Source organism: Macrosteles quadrilineatus, unplaced genomic scaffold (assembly GCF_028750875.1).
Source record: "Macrosteles quadrilineatus isolate MER2022 unplaced genomic scaffold, UCM_ALF_1.0 Scaffold_3__2_contigs__length_128488019, whole genome shotgun sequence".
In the NCBI taxonomy this organism is placed as follows: Eukaryota; Metazoa; Arthropoda; class Insecta; order Hemiptera; family Cicadellidae; genus Macrosteles; species Macrosteles quadrilineatus.
The window spans coordinates 37,575,932-37,596,015 of NW_026542596.1; the positions used below are offsets into that span (position 1 = coordinate 37,575,932).

General features: G+C 35.5%; 1 protein-coding gene across 4 annotated transcripts in view; it reads right to left on the reverse strand.

Annotated features, from left to right (window-relative positions):
- Nucleotides 1-20,084, reverse strand: part of LOC128988355 (uncharacterized) — a 45,471-nt gene that overhangs the window by 12,843 nt on the left and 12,544 nt on the right. The window contains exons 3-7 of one of the 4 annotated variants that reach the window (XR_008490366.1): nt 18,329-19,464; nt 16,842-17,099; nt 11,059-11,931; nt 1,555-1,656; nt 1,175-1,213 (exon numbers count right to left, since the gene is read on the reverse strand). Coding sequence is in view for 1 of the 4 variants with exons in the window: in XM_054409579.1 (XP_054265554.1) it covers nt 1,560-1,656; nt 11,059-11,931; nt 16,842-17,099; nt 18,329-19,464 (2,364 nt within the window). In the remaining 3 variants the exon portion in view is untranslated. Of the gene's footprint in view, nt 1-1,174; nt 1,657-11,058; nt 11,932-16,841; nt 17,100-18,328; nt 19,465-20,084 lie in introns of all 4 variants that reach the window. The other 3 variants (XR_008490365.1, XR_008490364.1, XM_054409579.1) reach the window with 3 other exon arrangements.

Below are 20,084 nucleotides of genomic sequence, written 5' to 3' on the forward strand. Positions count from 1 at the left end.
AGTTCGTATGTATTGTTTCGTAGTGAATATTTTGAGATAATTTCGTCATCGGGTAAGTTTTGTAACTAACTTACAGATTATTGTATATTACTTGACCAGTTTTCGTGTACGAAACTTGGTTGAACTTGAAGGCTAGGCCTGATTCGCAGACCTAGTCATACGCCTTAACCAACAATTTGAGTAAAGTACTGCAGTTGGTGAAATATATTTTCAATTACGTTTCATAATCCGTCTTGGGACTTTCTTTTTTAATTCTTAAAACCCTTTTTTTAAAGTTCCCCAAACGTACCAAAGTCTGTTCCAGCAGACAGGTTTCTGCTGGACAAGTCCTGTCGAAGTTGGTCTAAGTTGAACAGGTGAGGAAGTTAAAGTTCTAGTTTTTCGTTTTTTTGGCTCAAGGAGCAGTTTCACCTTTTTAGTTTCGGTTTTTTGTTCGTTCCTCACCTGGACCACTTAGGCTAACTTGTTTTCTTATCATTTAGTAAATTCGGACTCTGTGGGAGTTAGACTAGGTTAGGCCTATTCTTGTTCTAACCTTGTTTGTTTCAGGTTGACAACTTAACTCCGTAGGTAAGCGGAGTGACTACTTAGCTTACTTGTTGATTCGTTAAGTTAGCTAGTAGTGTGTCATTTAGGTATTTGCCCACAGAGTCAAGTCAAAATTATTAATTTCCCCACAAGCCCTAGGCTAGAGTGGTGATTTCTAGTTGGGTGTTTAGTAACCCGTGACGTTCGTCTCGAGCTCTGACAACCAGGGCTATCAAATTTAGGCTATCCGAATCACTATCGACTCCTGGGAAACTCCCCGCGACCAGACTAGGGCAAATCCTGGGATCTTCGTTTTATTACCGGTGGCGTAATTTCCCACTTGTCGTCCGCCAGGAAAATTACGTCACAAGTGCTAAGTATTAGCTTCTTAGATGCCCTGTCAGGATGGCAGCATGTTTCTGGCTCTCCCAAGTATTAACAAACTTAGACAGAAAAATTACAAACACCTTCTTATAACTTAGAGTGTTATGAATGGAAAGATAAAAGTAAAATATTACATTACGCCAATCTAGACATCTTAGGTTAAGCATGTAACAACTGGCACCAAACACAAAAGTAAAACATCCTATGAGTAAATCTTTAAAGGATAAATAAGGATTATTTAAGTACCTGACCTTTGACCAACCTTATTCATGCGGAACCACAGCAGTCGTGCCCACTGCTTCTGAAACAGAGGCTTCAAACTCATCAAGCAAATGGTCAAGTTGATGCAATTCATGATAAGCACTTCGTTAGTGTCACTCCGCAACCAACAAATTACTTACCGGTACCAAATTAATTCTTAACATTATCAACTCAAGTTTCCACCAACTTGGTAAATGCAAACTTAATTTCAACAAATAACAAACTAAACCAAAGGAACTTGAACATGACGTTACTTGCAATATAAACTATACATATAAAGAATGGAGAGTATAATGGTTTACAATAACAAATCATATGATTTTAGATGTTAATAATGAAAAATAAATAACTGTAAAAGTCTTAACTCTAAAGTATATTTACAGGGGTCAATGGAGATGTTGATACTTGCAAGCTTTATCTTGGCATCTCCCTGTCAAATCGTAAGGACACAGAATGGTTTTGTCATTGGAACCCTTGTCGGCACTGTAACCAAAGGCATACTATTTACCTTCCATTGGGCACTTGCAGGGTTATGTACAGTTATTATTAATTAGGGTTCAGAAAGTAAGGAACGTTTTCATCTGACACTGACATGCAATTCTATTCCATACATATTCGTCTCTTCAATGACAGTCCAAATGCAACAACGTCTTTACATAACAATAGCTAAAATGTGGCGAAAATAGATCGTAATTGCTACGGGAAAAGTTAAAAAATGCTGCTGAAAAGTAAAATACAGTATTTATTTAATACAGTAGTAAACAGTAAATAAACAGTACTGTACATTAAATACAGTATACAATATAAAACTACTGTATTGTGTATAGAGTGCAGCAATGAGGTGTTCGGATTAGTGGATGTACGGATTACTGGGGTTCGGATTAAAGAGGTTCTACTGTATACAGTAGAATCCCCCTTATCCGGATACCTTTTAACCGGACTACACTCAGCGGAAATGACATCTCTTTAACCAGACAATTTTTATCAGCATATTGGTTTAACCGGACTAGATCGGCAGTAAGTGGGCGATACTGAAACCTCAGTTCTCGTGGGAAAGATTCGAGACCAGTGATCTCGTGTCCAAATACAATGCTTAAATTTAAGTTGAATATCACAGTAAACGGTCCGTTTTAAAGAGTTTTTGGGGACGTCGGTTTAACCGGAAAACCCGTTATCCGGACTGGCCTCGGTCCCGAGGAGTCCGGATAAGAGGGAGTGTACTGTATAATACGCTAAGCCGATTTTTGTGAACAGAACTCCTCCCTCATTTTTGGACCGATTTTGATGATTAAAGTGTCAAAATAATGGCCCTGATCTGCAGTTTTGCAAAGTGTGTATTTTTTTGAAATATTTATTAGTTCAGGCTGAGTCATTCCACTTCAAATCACCCAAAAAATTTAGGTTATGAAACCCACCATCTCAGAATTTGATGAAACTTTGTGAAAATGTTCATTCCTATGCCCTAAGTAAAAATACAAAAAATTACAAAGATACTGCTGATACTTTTTTTATACAAATTTTTTTCCGATACTCCGTTTTGACCATTTTGGGCCTCGGAATCGACAACCAAATGTGGCCTGGGTGACCAAAAAATTTAATTATTCGCAAACCGTTTAAGATAACACTTTCAAATTTTTATGACAAGTTTCATATGTCTTAAACATAAAAATAACTGTGTATACTTCACTCTAGAGTATAATACAAATTTATTAAAATTATTATATATTTAAATTTAATTTTTTCAAATTTGACCGACATGGATTGTGAAAAACGGCTATAACTTTTTTCTCCAACCAGCTAGAACAATTATTGTTTTTGCAGAATTTTCCTTAAACTATGACCTGTTTGAAAATATAAAGATGTTAGTGGTTTTTCTATGTACAGATATTGTAAAAAAATAGTTTTATTAAAATATTAATTAACGCTAAAAATTTAGTAACATATATCTTGTATCTTAAAAAAAAAATACTTACAAGAGTTTTTAGTTATGAAAGCTTAATTTACCTAAGTCCTGTAGTTCATTGACAATATTAAATTACTTTTTTGAAGATTATTTGATATTTCCTTAAACAAATTTAAAGCTAAAAGCTTTTGAGCGGTATACTACCTTGAAATGGTTGTAACAAAATAGTTGAATGTTGCTTTATTATTGGCTAATTTACAGCTTGAGTAAATTTTATGACATGAGAGATAACACACATGACATAGTTATTTTAAAGTTTTTTCCTGTTTTTATATTGCCCGGCACATCCATCCATAAAATAGTGCACCTTTGTGACTGATGGAAAACTGTCTATCAGCCATTTCATCATTTTTCTTTGGACGGCACTAACAAAAGAGACATCACGATACAAGTTATCACTAATAAAACAGTGATTTTAAACCTTTAGTTACAAACTTCGAAACTCAAACTTCAAAATTTGGTTATAACTTCAAAGTTCTGCCAAATCAAAATAACTATGCATGTCATAAAATTTACTCAAATGGTTGTCCTTCCTGACTAGTATGCCATTGGTTCAGGTTTGATTCAGCCAGCTCTAAATCCTTAGTTGTAAAGTAATAGGTAACATAGACTAAGGATCTATTTTTATCCTCCTTAGTGGATTACTATGGTAGGTAATAAGTTCTAACCTGTAAAACTTGTTGGTGGAGCACCAACTGAACATACAATATTACAAAGGGGATAAAACAGGAATCTTCTCTTTTTGGCCAGTAAAATTATTTACTAGGACCATATGGGTGCATGAATACTAGTTCAGTGTCTTCATCTTCATCTGAAGTATTCCTCACAAGAGCAAGGTACCAAAGGCAAAATCCCAGTTTTACAGTTTTCCATCAGTCACAAAGGTGCACATTGTACTGATAGATGTGCCGAGCAATATAAAAACAGGAAAAACTTAAAAATATTTTTGAGCATGAAAATGATTTTGGGATTTATGCTAAGCACTCCTTTTATGCCACGAGCAGTGGTAAGTCAACCTGAGATGGTTTTGGTGGTACCATAAAACGCACACATCGAAAAGCAAGCCTTCATTGAGCTGTAAAGGCAAATCAGCTTTACAACCATGGATTTAGAGCTGGCCGAATCAAACCTGAACAAATGGCTACTAGTCAGGAAGGACTTCAAAATTCTCCCAAATCAAAATAACTATGTCATGTGTGTAATCTCTTATGTCATAAAATTTACTCAAGTTGTAAATAAGCCAATAATAAAGGATCATCGAACTATTTTGTTACAACTTACAACCATTTCAAGGTAGTATACCGCTCAAAAGCTTTTAGCTTTAAATTTGTTTAAGGAAATATCAAATAATCTTCAAAAATGTAATTTAATATTGTCAAAGAACTACAGGACTTAGGTAAATTAAGCTTTCATAACTAAAAACTCTTGTAAGTATTTTTTTTTAAGATACAAGATATATGTTACTAAATTTTTAGCGTTAATTAATATTTTAATAAAACTACTTTTTTACAATATCTGTACATAGAAAAACCACTAACATCTTTATATTTTCAAACAGGTCATAGTTTAAGGAAAATTCTGCAAAAACAATAATTGTTCTAGCTGGTTGGAGAAAAAAGTTATAGCCGTTTTTCACAATCCATGTCGGTCAAATTTGAAAAAATTAAATTTAAATATATAATAATTTTAATAAATTTGTATTATACTCTAGAGTGACCTATATATTTTTTTTGTATGTTCAAGACATATGAAACTTGCCTTAAAAATTTTAAAGTGTTATCTTAAATGGTTTGCGAATAATTAAATTTTTTGGTCACCCATGCTACATTTGGTTGTCGATTCCGAGGCCTGAAATGGTCAAAACGGCATTTCTGAAAAAAATTCATATAAAAAAAGTATCAGCAGTATCTTCAAAATATTTGGTATTTTTACTTAGGGCATAGGAATGAACATTTTCACAAAGTTTCATCAAATTCTGAGATGTTGGGTTTCATGACCCGGGTGATTTGACGTGGAATGACTCGGCTGGATCTTCCATCAAAGTTGGGTTTTCTCCCATAAGATTAACATTGGGGAATCTAAATACTTATGGAAACTTTGTCTCCACTAATTTAAGAGGACAGCTGGGCGTAGGAACTCTGTAGAGGTGTCTAAAGAAAGACCTCGGTCTGCAGATGAGAAATCAAAAGAAAAACTAAGTAAATTCCCTTAGGGATCTGTCCCATAAGCCTTTAAAGTTCCCTTCCCAGACTTGTTTACATTATCATCATATGATTAATTTCACACTACTTTTTAATGAAAGAGCTGTTAATATTTAAATTGTATTTTAAACTACACACATTTATTGGGAGTTACTGAATTGTAGAAATATGCACCTGATTTTGAAAGTCATTAAGCTGGAAAACTGCAATCTACTGCAGAATTTTAAAGAGCCTTTGAATGTTATTAGACTTATGAAAAGGGTTGTGCATGTTAAGTGCATGTTGCGCACTAGCGCTACTCAGCAACAAAAACCATTTAATTTATCTCTAAAATAGATATTCTTAAAGTGCACTGAGCAGCAGCCTAAAATAAATCCATGCAACTTACCCAATCTTATTCGGCTTATATTTCTCCAACGGATAATTCATCTGCAGAAGTTCTTTGCAATCAATAATAATAAGTAAACATGCAGAAGATTCAGGTAGAAAATCAAAAGAATGTACAAAAGAAGAGCTTACCACTGAACGTTGTGCAAAATCTTTTGATTCCGAAGTCACTGAAGAAACGGTGAAAATACAAAATTTAGTGAAAAATAATAACACATGTAATAAAATCAAAGTCTGTGATAAAACTAGGAACATTCCATCGAATGAAAGTGGCTCCGGAAACTCTGGACAAAGGTGCCATTCTAATGATTCTGGATCATCTAAATCAAAGCTCAAGTACAAATCCATTCTTCAGTTCAGGCATCTGGGTTCCAGGTAATTTTCACTTTTTATTTAAATTTTGTTCCATCTTAAATAGGGGTTTTCATTATTTAAGTTCTTTAGAAAATTTAAATGGACACTAGAACCAGCTAAAGTGGTTAAGTTTTTTTTATATTTATTTTTATTTTTTTAGATCAAATGTTTATCTCGTTCCTTATGAAAGATTTTAAAAAATATATTTACTATAAGTGTTCTTTTTAAAATTTTCAAAAATTTACTATTTTTTCATAGAAAATTAGTACCGTCTAATTAAATATTTTTATAAAAACTTGTGGGGATGAAAAAATCTAAATCCTTCTGGAAGGAACTAGTATGCTATGTACTAAATATGTGTTAACAATTTGGATACTCTTAGTCTAAAGATGGGTGAGAAAAGTATTATCAAAGTTATGAAAAACTAACGTTTGTAGCGAATGATGATTAAAAGTAGAAGTCGTGCTAACCCACTGGCACTCAAATACTTCATTGTTGAAGCAGACTTAGGAGCGCTAGTGTTGTCGTGTGCTTGCTTATAACTACAAACAAAGCCAGTCAGCCGATGTTGGCATGGTAGCTCAGTAGGCTAAGGCATTGCACTGACTAGTGTAGCGCAGAGGCCTTTCTACATGCGCGGGATCGATTACTGTACGTGTGCAATCCTGACTTTAAGCTCAATAATGTGTGGCTTAGCAGGCGGGAGAAGCCCACCTTAAAAAAAACACGTCCAGCTTAAGTGGAAGTTGACGGCATTATTGAGTTTAATAGAGACTAGGTGAAACCCGTCGAAATCAACAGTTACTTTCAAGGCTTACGCTAATTCATATAACTGTGATAAATTGAATGAAATTATACATATTTTGAGCATTTAGCATTGTTTAAAGAGTAATAAATGTAAAAACAATAATGATATTAAATTGCGTTAGCTACCAAATATGGTTGATCATTCAATGAATAAAATATTTCTCATACTGTACGTCATCGGAGTTATTATTAGTATAGTATGTTATGTGGTATCTCTATGTTATGTGGTATCTCATCCTTTGGAAACCCCGTTAAATAGTATTAAAACTGTATTGGTGGATCTTTTGTAGTTAAACACTTTCACTTTCATCAGTGTAATGCACAGGGTGTCTAGTAGTCGGGAAAGTCGGGAATTAGTATTGAATTTCAAAATGGTCTTGAAAAGTCGGGATTTAGTCTTAAATTTGATTTCAAAGTCGAGAATTTTCATGATTTTGCCGCGATCAACGTCTTGCGTTTACGTAACCGCAAAACCAATGATGATGATGTCTACACGGCCTCGGGAAATGTTCACGATTTTGCAGCGATAGTGGACGACGACGATGACGTTTCTGAAACTACGAGAGACGATGATGACGTTTCTGTGACAGCGGGGGACGATGACGTTACCGTGACCGCGGGAGACGACGATAACGTTTCCGTGACCACGAGAGACGACGATGACATTTCTGTGACAGCAGGAGATGACAATGACGTTTCTGTGGCCGCGGGAGATGACGTTGATGTTTACACGGGCGAGGGAAATGACGTTTCCATGACCGTGGTAGTCAATGATGATGTCTACACGGCCGCAAGAAATTTTCATGATTTTGCAGCGATCACGGACGACGACGATATCTGCTCGACCGCGGGAAATGTTCATGATTTTGTCGCGATCGCGGATGACGACAATGACGTTTCCGTGACCGCGGGAGATGACGATGACGTTTCCGTGACCGCAGGAGATGACGTTTCCGTGACCGCGGGAGACGACGAAGATGTCTACACGGCCGCGGCTTATGTTCATGATTTTGCCGCAATCGTGGACGATCACGTTTCTGTAACCGCTGCAGTCAATGATGATGTCTAAATGTATGGTACGTGGAAGATTTCATGATAAAAAAACCAAATTTGCTAGTTGGAATTTTTTATTGCTGCATTATTTCTTTACTTGAAAACACAACATTATCATAATACTACTTTATGACAAAGACAGGGGTTGTTGTAGTATTATTTAGAAAATTTGGTTAAGCTATAAAAATTGGAATCGGTATCAAGAATTGATAATCGATACATTTTGGTATTAACACCCACTAATTGTTGAAAAAACTAGTCTTGAAAAATCTGGAATTAGTTTTGAAAAGTCTGGAATTAGTCTTGAATTTTGTAATGGAAATAAACTAGACACCCTGAATGCAGATTAATCTAGGCCTATGATTTTATTTGAAAAAAATATCTGTTGGGAAGGACACATTCTAACTTCAAAAGGAGGTATATCCATTAGAGTGTAAGTTTCTTTATAACCTTATTGTCATGACAGTAGCTGCTAAAATAGTACTCATTGGACCATTTTTACAGCCAAAATGTTGTGTTATTTTTAATAATGTTACCAACCCAGTGGGCCACGGTCCGTAATATAGGCCACTGCAAATAATTTGTCAAGATAGGTACCGTTTTAGGCAAGGTTTCTGTGTTTGGATGTTATTGTGCTCTTACCGTGTCTAATAACATCCAAACACAGAAACCTTGCCTAAAACGGTACCTATCTTGACAAATTATTTGCAGTGGCCTATATTACGGACCGTGGCCCACTGGGTTGGTAACATTATTAAAAATAACACAACATTTTGGCTGTAAAAATGGTCCAATGAGTACTATTTTAGCAGCTACTGTCATGACAATAAGGTTATAAAGAAACTTACACTCTAATGGATATACCTCCTTTTGAAGTTAGAATGTGTCCTTCCCAACAGATATTTTTTTCAAATAAAATCATAGGCCTAGATTAATCTGCATTCAGGGTGTCTAGTTTATTTCCATTACAAAATTCAAGACTAATTCCAGACTTTTCAAAACTAATTCCAGATTTTTCAAGACTAGTTTTTTCAACAATTAGTGGGTGTTAATACCAAAATGTATCGATTATCAATTCTTGATACCGATTCCAATTTTTATAGCTTAACCAAATTTTCTAAATAATACTACAACAACCCCTGTCTTTGTCATAAAGTAGTATTATGATAATGTTGTGTTTTCAAGTAAAGAAATAATGCAGCAATAAAAAATTCCAACTAGCAAATTTGGTTTTTTTATCATGAAATCTTCCACGTACCATACATTTAGACATCATCATTGACTGCAGCGGTTACAGAAACGTGATCGTCCACGATTGCGGCAAAATCATGAACATAAGCCGCGGCCGTGTAGACATCTTCGTCGTCTCCCGCGGTCACGGAAACGTCATCTCCTGCGGTCACGGAAACGTCATCGTCATCTCCCGCGGTCACGGAAACGTCATTGTCGTCATCCGCGATCGCGACAAAATCATGAACATTTCCCGCGGTCGAGCAGATATCGTCGTCGTCCGTGATCGCTGCAAAATCATGAAAATTTCTTGCGGCCGTGTAGACATCATCATTGACTACCACGGTCATGGAAACGTCATTTCCCTCGCCCGTGTAAACATCAACGTCATCTCCCGCGGCCACAGAAACGTCATTGTCATCTCCTGCTGTCACAGAAATGTCATCGTCGTCTCTCGTGGTCACGGAAACGTTATCGTCGTCTCCCGCGGTCACGGTAACGTCATCGTCCCCCGCTGTCACAGAAACGTCATCATCGTCTCTCGTAGTTTCAGAAACGTCATCGTCGTCGTCCACTATCGCTGCAAAATCGTGAACATTTCCCGAGGCCGTGTAGACATCATCATCATTGGTTTTGCGGTTACGTAAACGCAAGACGTTGATCGCGGCAAAATCATGAAAATTCTCGACTTTGAAATCAAATTTAAGACTAAATCCCGACTTTTCAAGACCATTTTGAAATTCAATACTAATTCCCGACTTTCCCGACTACTAGACACCCTGTGCATTACACTGATGAAAGTGAAAGTGTTTAACTACAAAAGATCCACCAATACAGTTTTAATACTATTTAACGGGGTTTCCAAAGGATGAGATACCACATAACATAGAGATACCACATAACATACTATACTAATAATAACTCCGATGACGTACAGTATGAGAAATATTTTATTCATTGAATGATCAACCATATTTGGTAGCTAACGCAATTTAATATCATTATTGTTTTTACATTTATTACTCTTTAAACAATGCTAAATGCTCAAAATATGTATAATTTCATTCAATTTATCACAGTTATATGAATTAGCGTAAGCCTTGAAAGTAACTGTTGATTTCGACGGGTTTCACCTAGTCTCTATTAAACTCAATAATGCCGTCAACTTCCACTTAAGCTGGACGTGTTTTTTTTAAGGTGGGCTTCTCCCGCCTGCTAAGCCACACATTATTGAGCTTAAAGTCAGGATTGCACACGTACAGTAATCGATCCCGCGCATGTAGAAAGGCCTCTGCGCTACACTAGTCAGTGCAATGCCTTAGCCTACTGAGCTACCATGCCAACATCGGCTGACTGGCTTTGTTTGTAGTTATAAGCAAGCACACGACAACACTAGCGCTCCTAAGTCTGCTTCAACAATGAAGTATTTGAGTGCCAGTGGGTTAGCACGACTTCTACTTTTAATCATCATTCGCTACAAACGTTAGTTTTTCATAACTTTGATAATACTTTTCTCACCCATCTTTAGACTAAGAGTATCCAAATTGTTAACACATATTTAGTACATAGCATACTAGTTCCTTCCAGAAGGATTTAGATTTTTTCATCCCCACAAGTTTTTATAAAAATATTTAATTAGACGGTACTAATTTTCTATGAAAAAATAGTAAATTTTTGAAAATTTTAAAAAGAACACTTATAGTAAATATATTTTTTAAAATCTTTCATAAGGAACGAGATAAACATTTGATCTAAAAAAATAAAAATAAATATAAAAAAAACTTAACCACTTTAGCTGGTTCTAGTGTCCATTTAAATTTTCTAAAGAACTTAAATAATGAAAACCCCTATTTAAGATGGAACAAAATTTAAATAAAAAGTGAAAATTACCTGGAACCCAGATGCCTGAACTGAAGAATGGATTTGTACTTGAGCTTTGATTTAGATGATCCAGAATCATTAGAATGGCACCTTTGTCCAGAGTTTCCGGAGCCACTTTCATTCGATGGAATGTTCCTAGTTTTATCACAGACTTTGATTTTATTACATGTGTTATTATTTTTCACTAAATTTTGTATTTTCACCGTTTCTTCAGTGACTTCGGAATCAAAAGATTTTGCACAACGTTCAGTGGTAAGCTCTTCTTTTGTACATTCTTTTGATTTTCTACCTGAATCTTCTGCATGTTTACTTATTATTATTGATTGCAAAGAACTTTGTGACTGTAGCTGGCTGGATTCAGAAGAAATTGAAACATCAAATGTTGTAGCACTGTTTTCTGAATTGTATTTTCTTGAAGTATCACAGGTTTTAAAACGCACAGTGTCCTCGCTTGTAACAGTATTTACAGGAATTAGCTCTGAAGCGGTACAATCAACCATGCCTGAAACATTTCTTTCCTTTTGACAGTTCCTTTTGACCTTCAGATGATGCAATACTTGACCTTCTACGAGAACATTAGAACAAACATTTGTTTCTTGAATCTCAGTATCACAGCTATAACTTTCATGCAAAGGCAAATCGTCCAGCATAAATTCGTTTGGATCCTGTAGCCACAAAATGTTGCAATCTTCAACATCTGGTTCCGAATTTCCAGAATTTTTCTCTAACAGGTTAGCATGCATTTCTGTCAATTCTTCTTTGGTTATGTCTGGATTGTGAATTAAGGACTTTATTATACTTCGCCCTTCTCTTACTTTGTCCATTTTCTCCTTCACTTGTTTGACTTTCTTGATCATCAATTTCTGAGCTGTTGTGGGGATTCTGAAATAGAATAACACAAATGAATGAGTTTACCTGATGAAATACATTCAAAACTAAGGAAGTAGTCATTGACATGACAGTTTTTACATTAAGTTAACCAGAGAATTTTAAAATATAAAGACTGGGATCAACAAAAGTTGATGTTGTATGCAACAAAAATATTTTCACCACACTACAATGTTTTTAGGCGTTTATTGGAGGCCGAAAGCTACGTATTGCTGTCATGTAATCTGTCATCGTCAATTGGGGACCGAGCAGGTTTTTACATCCCTAGGGCCAAAAACCAACTGTTTGCTTATTTAGTTAAAGCATTATTAATGCATGCGGAAGACCCTAGAATAAACACAGCTAAACCCACAAGAGTAGAAATATTAGCAGCACTCAAAGACTTGAAGAATGGCAAAGCACCCGGTGTAGACAGCATAACCCCAGAGATGCTTAAATTGAATGCTAACTTGACAGCAGAAATACTCCTGGAATTATTTAAAGAAATATGGGAGAAGGAAACAATAGCGGATGACTGGAAAAAGGAATGCTAATCAAAATCCCAAAGGAGATACCTCACAATGTTCTAACTGGAGAGGCATTACCCTGCTTTGTTAAGACTGTTGCTAGTACAGTCTTTACTAGAATCATATTAAATAGAATGTAATAGACACACAACTTAGTAGAGAACAAGTAGGCTTCAGGAAGGACCATTCCTGTATCAACATGATCAACACCCTAAGAATCAGTGTTGAGCAATGCTCAGAATACCAGTCATCGGTCTATTTGGCCTTCGTGGATTTTGAAAAGGCCTTCGACTCTATTAACAGGGATTCTATTTGGAAAGCACTGCATGAGTTCGGAGTGCCGACAAAAATCATCAACCTCATCAGAGAATTCTACGAGAACTACAGATGCCAAGTAATCCATAAAGGAAAACTATCGGAGCCATTTGAAATTGGAACAGGAGTTAAACAAGGCTGCTTACTGTCACCAATAATTTTCCTCATGGTTCTAGACAAAGTAATGAGGAAAACAACGAGTAGGCAGAGAGGCTTGCAGTGGGGTCTAACAGACAGGTTAGAGGATATTGATTTTGACGATGATTTGTGCTTGATATCTCATGCACTAAAAGATATGAAAGAAAGTCTTGAGGAGCTTAACACCAATGGAAGGAAGGTCGGCCTCAAAATAAACTTTGAAAAAACTAAAGAAATGAGAATCAATGCAAGGAACAATAATTCCCTGGAAGTGGGCCATAAGGCAATTAAGCAGGTGGACCAAATTCAATACCTTGGAAGCACTGTGTCAAAGATGGGGGGTGTAGGATTAGGAAGGCCAAAGGGGTATTTGCACAACTAACACCAGTTTGGCGATCAAACCAGATACAAAGAAATACCAAGCTAAGAATATTTGAATCAAATGTTAAATCCGTTCTCTTGTATGTTCGCCAGACATGGAAAGTCACCAGCAAGTTGTAGATCTTAATAAACAAATGTCTCCGCAAAATTTTCAACATCCATTGGCCACAAAGAGTAAAAAACGAAGAGCTTATGAGAAGAACGCATGAAAGCCCCATTGGTGAAGTTATCAAGAAAAGGAAGTTTGCTGGATGGGTCGTACACTCTAAGATGACCAAATGATAACATCAGCAAACAAGGATTAGAGTGGAACCCCCAAGGAAGCAGAAAACGGGGAAGACCAAAGATAACTTGGAGGAGTTCCATCGAGATAGAGATAGAGGAGTAAGGCAAGAACTGGAGAGAAGTAAAGCAGCTGGCCCAGAACTGTGTACAGTGGAGAGCTTTTTTGCGGCCCTATGTCCCCCAAGGGAATACAGGAACTAAGTCAAGTAAGTCAAGTCATTAATGTATCTATTAAAAATACACAAGCAGTATCAATATGCATTGCAATAGACTTGTTTTATTGTAACCGCTACCATAGATAAAACATACGTTCTTAGTAGATTTTCCATTGTCATGGAACAGCTGAAGCCAATTTTATCGTTAGTTCCGTCCGATGCACTGTAGAGGTCGTGTTTTGTTTACAATTAGTTGTTTTGTTATTTCAGTAATTTAAAACCCCGTTTAACCAAATAAAACGACGTAATCACAAACAATAACTTTACCACCAGTGTCACCAGACATGAACTAGACACGAAAAACGAGCTTCAAAATTTACAATGGTGTACAGAAGTAGACATGGAACTACTCGTGTTTGTTAGTCTATGCCGCTACCTAGGCAACTATTTAGTATTTATTATTGTTTTTGCTGATTTCTCAAAATATTTCACATAACCATTAATTTGTAGTAGTGTTGACTATTAATGTGCATCATTATTGTGGTGAATAGTGGTAAGAGGGTGTAGTGTGGTGAAAGATAGCGTTCGTACCATGGGCCAAATGGTTTTGCAGCTCTATATCGTTTTAAGTTCTCGACATCGTCTCAAACTTAAAAATGATCTCGAGCCGGCACAGCCTCATTTTCGGCACTAGATACGAAATATACTATTCATTATTAAATAACGCAAAATTATTTATAGGCTATTAGTTATAAAATATTTTTTTTAAGAAGTATAACTTTATCAAAAGCTTAAATCTTCTTCACGCTCATAATGAGCTCTGAGGAATACGCCAGTTTTATATGGAGTTTTGTGCCTACTACAAAAGAGAGGGATAAGTAATGAAAAAAATTAACTGTATGGATGTAGCAAAACTAATTAATCCTCTCTTAAGCTAATCACAATATAGGTTACTTCTAAAAGACCTACTAACATACTAGATGAGCACTGTTTAAATAATAAAACACCACTTTTAAAATTTGGTTTTAACATATTATTTCCATTCCTCCAATATGACAACAGTTACTGTTATATATATTCACATCATGTACGAGGACCGTTCTGAAAGTAACCTCCGTTTGACAGATAACCCTATGGAGAGAATAGTGGCATGGCCAATCGGCTACAAACTTAAGCAGCAGATCAGTTGCTGTCCAAATCCTCCACCAAGAGTAAAGTGTAAGCCGTTATAAGATTTTTAACATCAAAATTACCAGTTTTTGGCTGCAGCTATTCATCAGAAATTTTGAAAGTACCAAATGTGATAACTGAGGAAGAAATTTGTGAAAGGGTTCATCTAAAGGGTCATACAAAACCCTATATGCTAACCAGTCGCTCCCATTTCTTCTAGTATAATATGACGTGGCTGAGAGTATATCATGGGGTCATATGAAACACCAGTCGTTCTCTGATTACAAAGAACTTATATGTACTTGTTTGAATTCACTTTTTATACTTTTAAATGTTTTCCTTTTGATGTTTGTGATATAAGGCCCACCCCCCTATGTGTGTGGTTATGTGATTTGTGTTTTAGGCTTATTGATCTAATCTTGACTGGGTTAAGGTTTGTTCACACTTGGCAATTTTACTCGCTGCGACTAGAGCAGCGGCTACTAATCGTTAAGTGAGAACAGAAAGTAGTGGCAACTAGCACTTGCCACCGAGTAAATGTTTTAGCCATAAAATAAACATCATAGATGCCATTTTGGAAATAACTGTTGTTCAAATCAATGTTCTACTCTTATAATAATTCAGTTTTGAAAATCTTTGTACAACTAAATTTACAGTCCTACTGGACCGAGATTATTAATGAATGGGTTGTAGGAAAGTTTAATCTGTGTAGATTTGCACATGATTAAGAAAAGTATAATTTTTATAAAGATTTGTGGAAAAGTAAAAATACAAGAAAACATTACAAACGGCTTCTTCAGAGTTTTGATTTATAGCCAAGTTTAGGCTGCCTTTATTGAGTATTTTCAAGAAATGCACTTAAATAATTTATATTATTAATTACATCTAACTTAACTGGTGAGCTGCCAAGAGAGCAGAAGCCAGGACTCTAGGATAATAATTCTGCGAAAGGACCTTGGGACCAATCAAGGTCTTTCACACTCCTGAGTTCCGATTCGTCCATCACATCTTTTCATTACAATCGGCCCGATAATATGACTTTATTGTATTTAAATAAAATGGAACGACATAAAAATAGTTTATTCGCACAAAGTTAGAGCCAAACGACCTTTCTACCTCTTAACCTGAGTTTGATAAAAATACAGAAGAGATAATAACAAAAGAAAATACATAATAGCTCAATGAATAAATAGAAGACAAAGAATATGTTTATTCAAGGAGAATGCATTTTAAATGTAAATTTTCCAGGCCCTAGATCATTGTATTTTATGAATTAGACGGTTCTTTATTTTCATAATTTTATTTAACACAGACGACTCTAATCCTCCATTCTTAATCCCACAGATGACAATTTTCTCAGCACAGTAAACACAACCAATCTGAAGCAGCCGCTACAACTCGCCATGACTCAAGAGTATATTTTGCTGGTGAGTAGTAGATGCGACTAATAGTAGCAGCAACTAAGTCGCGGCGAGTTAGTCGCCAAGTGTGAACGGGCCTTAAAGTGTAACCCTATTAAATATTTTGTATGATGACTATGTCTTTTCCACGTTTGTTATTAATGACAATAAAGTATCTAATTTGATTTGACTTAAAAGTGTGAGCAATGGCTCAAAGGCACAGGCAGGAGATTTTCTGAACAGAACTTTTAAGCTTGTAAAAGGCTTCCATAAGTACTGAAATGTGTATGATAATTATGTAGAAGAATAAAGTCAAGATGTAATTTCATTGTAGATGTTAGCCTCCGGATTCCCATTTAATATTGAAAAAGGTTTAAATACATGCTATTAGGCAATCTATTCAAATTGCAAAAGCATGTATTCAAACCTTTTTAATAAAGAAGGAACTTTAAGATGTATTAAACACAGTGTTTTATTTACATTAATGTTTTTACACAACTGGCCAGAGGTTACTTTCCAAACGGCCCTTGTAACTCACAACAGTTGTCACTCACTCAAAAGAAGCACGGTGAAGCGTAGTCTCCAGCTGTATGATGTTCGAACACCTCACATTGACAGCAGAATGTGTATCACGGAGTCTCTGCTCGCTATCTTTAGCCACCAACAGCTGTTTATGCAGAGAGTCTTCTGCGGCACGCAGTGCATTGCGCAGCTCGCTAATGTCTACAACCGCTTGCTCCAACCTGCGCTGTTGACTGTCCAGATCATCCAGTGACTCGGTCATCTCCGACAGGTCGTCCAGCAATCCAAATCTTTGACATAAAATCATTTTATTTTAACCTCTTCAAAAGCCCATTAGTAAAAATGTATTGAAAAACTATGATTTAAAAAAATAAGAAGCCTAAGGTTGAGGTAAGAGTGATTAATAAAGTAGGAGCTCAATTCGTAGAGCATTGGTAGAGCGAGGACAAGTTTATTCTGTCTGTTGCCTGGAGAAAATATCAAATTATACAAGGTTATCATAATTTTTCAAGATTTCTTTAACTTTAACTCAGACAATAGACTTGTTGTAATTCCTGACTGTGTTTTATTTAATATCAATGTGCCTTGTATTTCCTACACAGGTTTTAATATAATGATAATTACAATTATTTTGGGCTTATTTGTTCCAGGGGTGCTTTCTCCATTTTGGATGTACCATGAATAAGGGTGCTTAATCCATCCCTTTCTTTAATTAATTAATTTTTACTTTTAAATATATATTTTCAATTGCTACATTTTTAACTACAGTAGAATCCTGGTTAACCAAAATAAACGGGGGAGAGCAGTTTCGGATAACCAATTTTTCGGTTAACCCATCAAATGCTAAAAATAGCCTATGTATTACCAAAGTTTGTAGGAAAAATAAATTTAAAACAATGTCTATAATACAGTGTTTTATTTCAGCTGCAAAAATGTTACAATGGGTTATAGAAAAGCCCCTTTCGAGAGAGGAAAGGGCCTCGCTGTCAACGTATTACTTATATTTTAGCCCTGTATTAATTTTTGGAACAGTTTTGGTTAACCCGGGTTCTACTGTAGGTTGAAAATGTAGCAATTGAAAATGTATATATAAGAGTAGAAATTAATTTGTATAAATCTATGAAAGAAACAATGAGGGTTCTTTACATTAGTATTTAATTTTAATTGTTTATTATTAGTAGTTTATTGACAATTATTACTGTGTATAAAACACTGTTTTAATGCTGTTATTTAATAATAGTTATTTTACTGTATTGATGTGACCATTCAAATTGGCTAGTCAAGCAAACTAAAGATGATCACTGACTTTTTAAGTAAGTCATTTCTAACTTGAGAATACTGGCAATGATTCAATCTCTTTGGTTAATAAAACCAAGCGGAATATTTGCACACACTCTCACAAACCATACTGAAGCTGAAAAAAAACTCAACTCCCGTGCATTGGCAAGAAAATCCAAACACCTACAAACTTATCTAGAATATGCAAACATTATCTTAAAACGTATAACTTACTACATACCTTTCACTAAGCAGTTCTGATTTTTTGGCTCCCAACTCTTCCTGAGAACATGGTTTTGGGTCTGATTGACTTGAGTCTTTTAAATCTTCTGGGGCAGGAGTTTCTTTAATATTTTCTGTTGAATTGGATTCCGCGTTCTGTTCCTCCACCTGTATTTCACATCTAGTTTCTGGATTCAAAAACTGATGTCTATTAAAATGTTCTACAGAGGATTTACAAGAATCAGGAGAAAAATCTCGAACTTCACCCACTTTGTCACTGAGCGTTTCTTTAGTCGATACATTATTTTCATTGTCACAATTATTGACTCTACTACAAGGTTCTATGTCTCCAGAATTCAGCCCAAAAAGTCCAGAAGCGCTTGCCGTAGTTTGGCTGAAAGAGGTATCCCCGGTTGTGGAAAAGTTACCTACTGTAGGACTAGATTGAGATTCACAAGATATTTTTGGTGAATTTTCTTTGTTCATTTCCAACTCGTAACTAGATATATTTTCTCTATTTGTGGCATTATTTTTCTGGACTGAAGAAACTATTTTTCTTTGCCCGCTTAGGTTTTCTGACTTTTCTTTCATAGCTGCTGTTGTTGTGTCTACACTTAACCGCTTTGATCTGCTTTCATCTGAGTCTGAGTTGGTGGCTCTTTGGGACTGATCTAGATTTTTTGAATCCGTCTCAATTTTTCTATCAGTAATAAGGTTAACTGTCGGCAAACTCATTTTTTGATCCGAGGACTTCAATTGTTCATTCTGAACATTATGACTGTCTGAATTTAGTCTCCTTGCAATATTTTCTTCATGGTGGAAAGAACTGATTATTTCATCTGCATCACTAAAACCTGAGCTTATGGAGTCTTCTTTAACATTCACATTTCTAGGGTTACTTGAGCCGTAATTTTCTAATATCCTTTCATCCAAATTCAGGTCCCCATGGCTACTATTAGGCCTACTATGGATGTTTTGGTTTGAATTCTCTTTAATCTGTTTGTTGTTTTCTGTCGTAAGAACCTGTTTTAAAAGTGATTTAGATGTCTCTGTTGCCTTCCTAGGAATTCTCTTCAACCTTCTTTCCCTCTCCTTCTGTTCTAAAATAGCTTTCAAACGTTTGTATTCTTCCTGTTTTTCAATGGGCAACAGCTTCTACAAAATAGATAAATAATAATTATTCAAACAGGCAAAATAAATGTAATTACTACTATCAAGGCACAAAACAGGAATTTCAATGGAAGTGCGTTTTGTTTTCAAAGTTAAGATATAATAGAAACAATACATTTTCTGTAATATCCCAATACATATATTTAAGAAGTTACACTCATCACACATGAAAACACCATTGGAGGGTATTCAAAAAATTATATTATTCATGATTAGGCTAACACCCAATTCTAGGTCAGATGTAGAGCTTAATAAACAGTAAAAATTTCAATCATGATCATTCAATTTATTTAAAACTATCTAAATCTACAGAATGGACGTGTCAACAAACAAAAAACTGTTATGTAGGCTGATCAACTAATTTTGCAAGATGCTACTCTCTTTATATCCTCACAACGCAGTTGTAAAAACGTTTAGGCCTATACCTAATGCATTTTAGTGAACACACATTGAAAATAAAAAAAACATATGAGATTAAAAAATACCAGTTCAACTTTTTAAGAATTGTAGCAGCACATTTTAAACCCATTTTCCCTACTGCTGCACACAAATAAATCATCTTTTGTTTGCAACCTTGAGATTTACGTTTAAAACCCACAAACTAG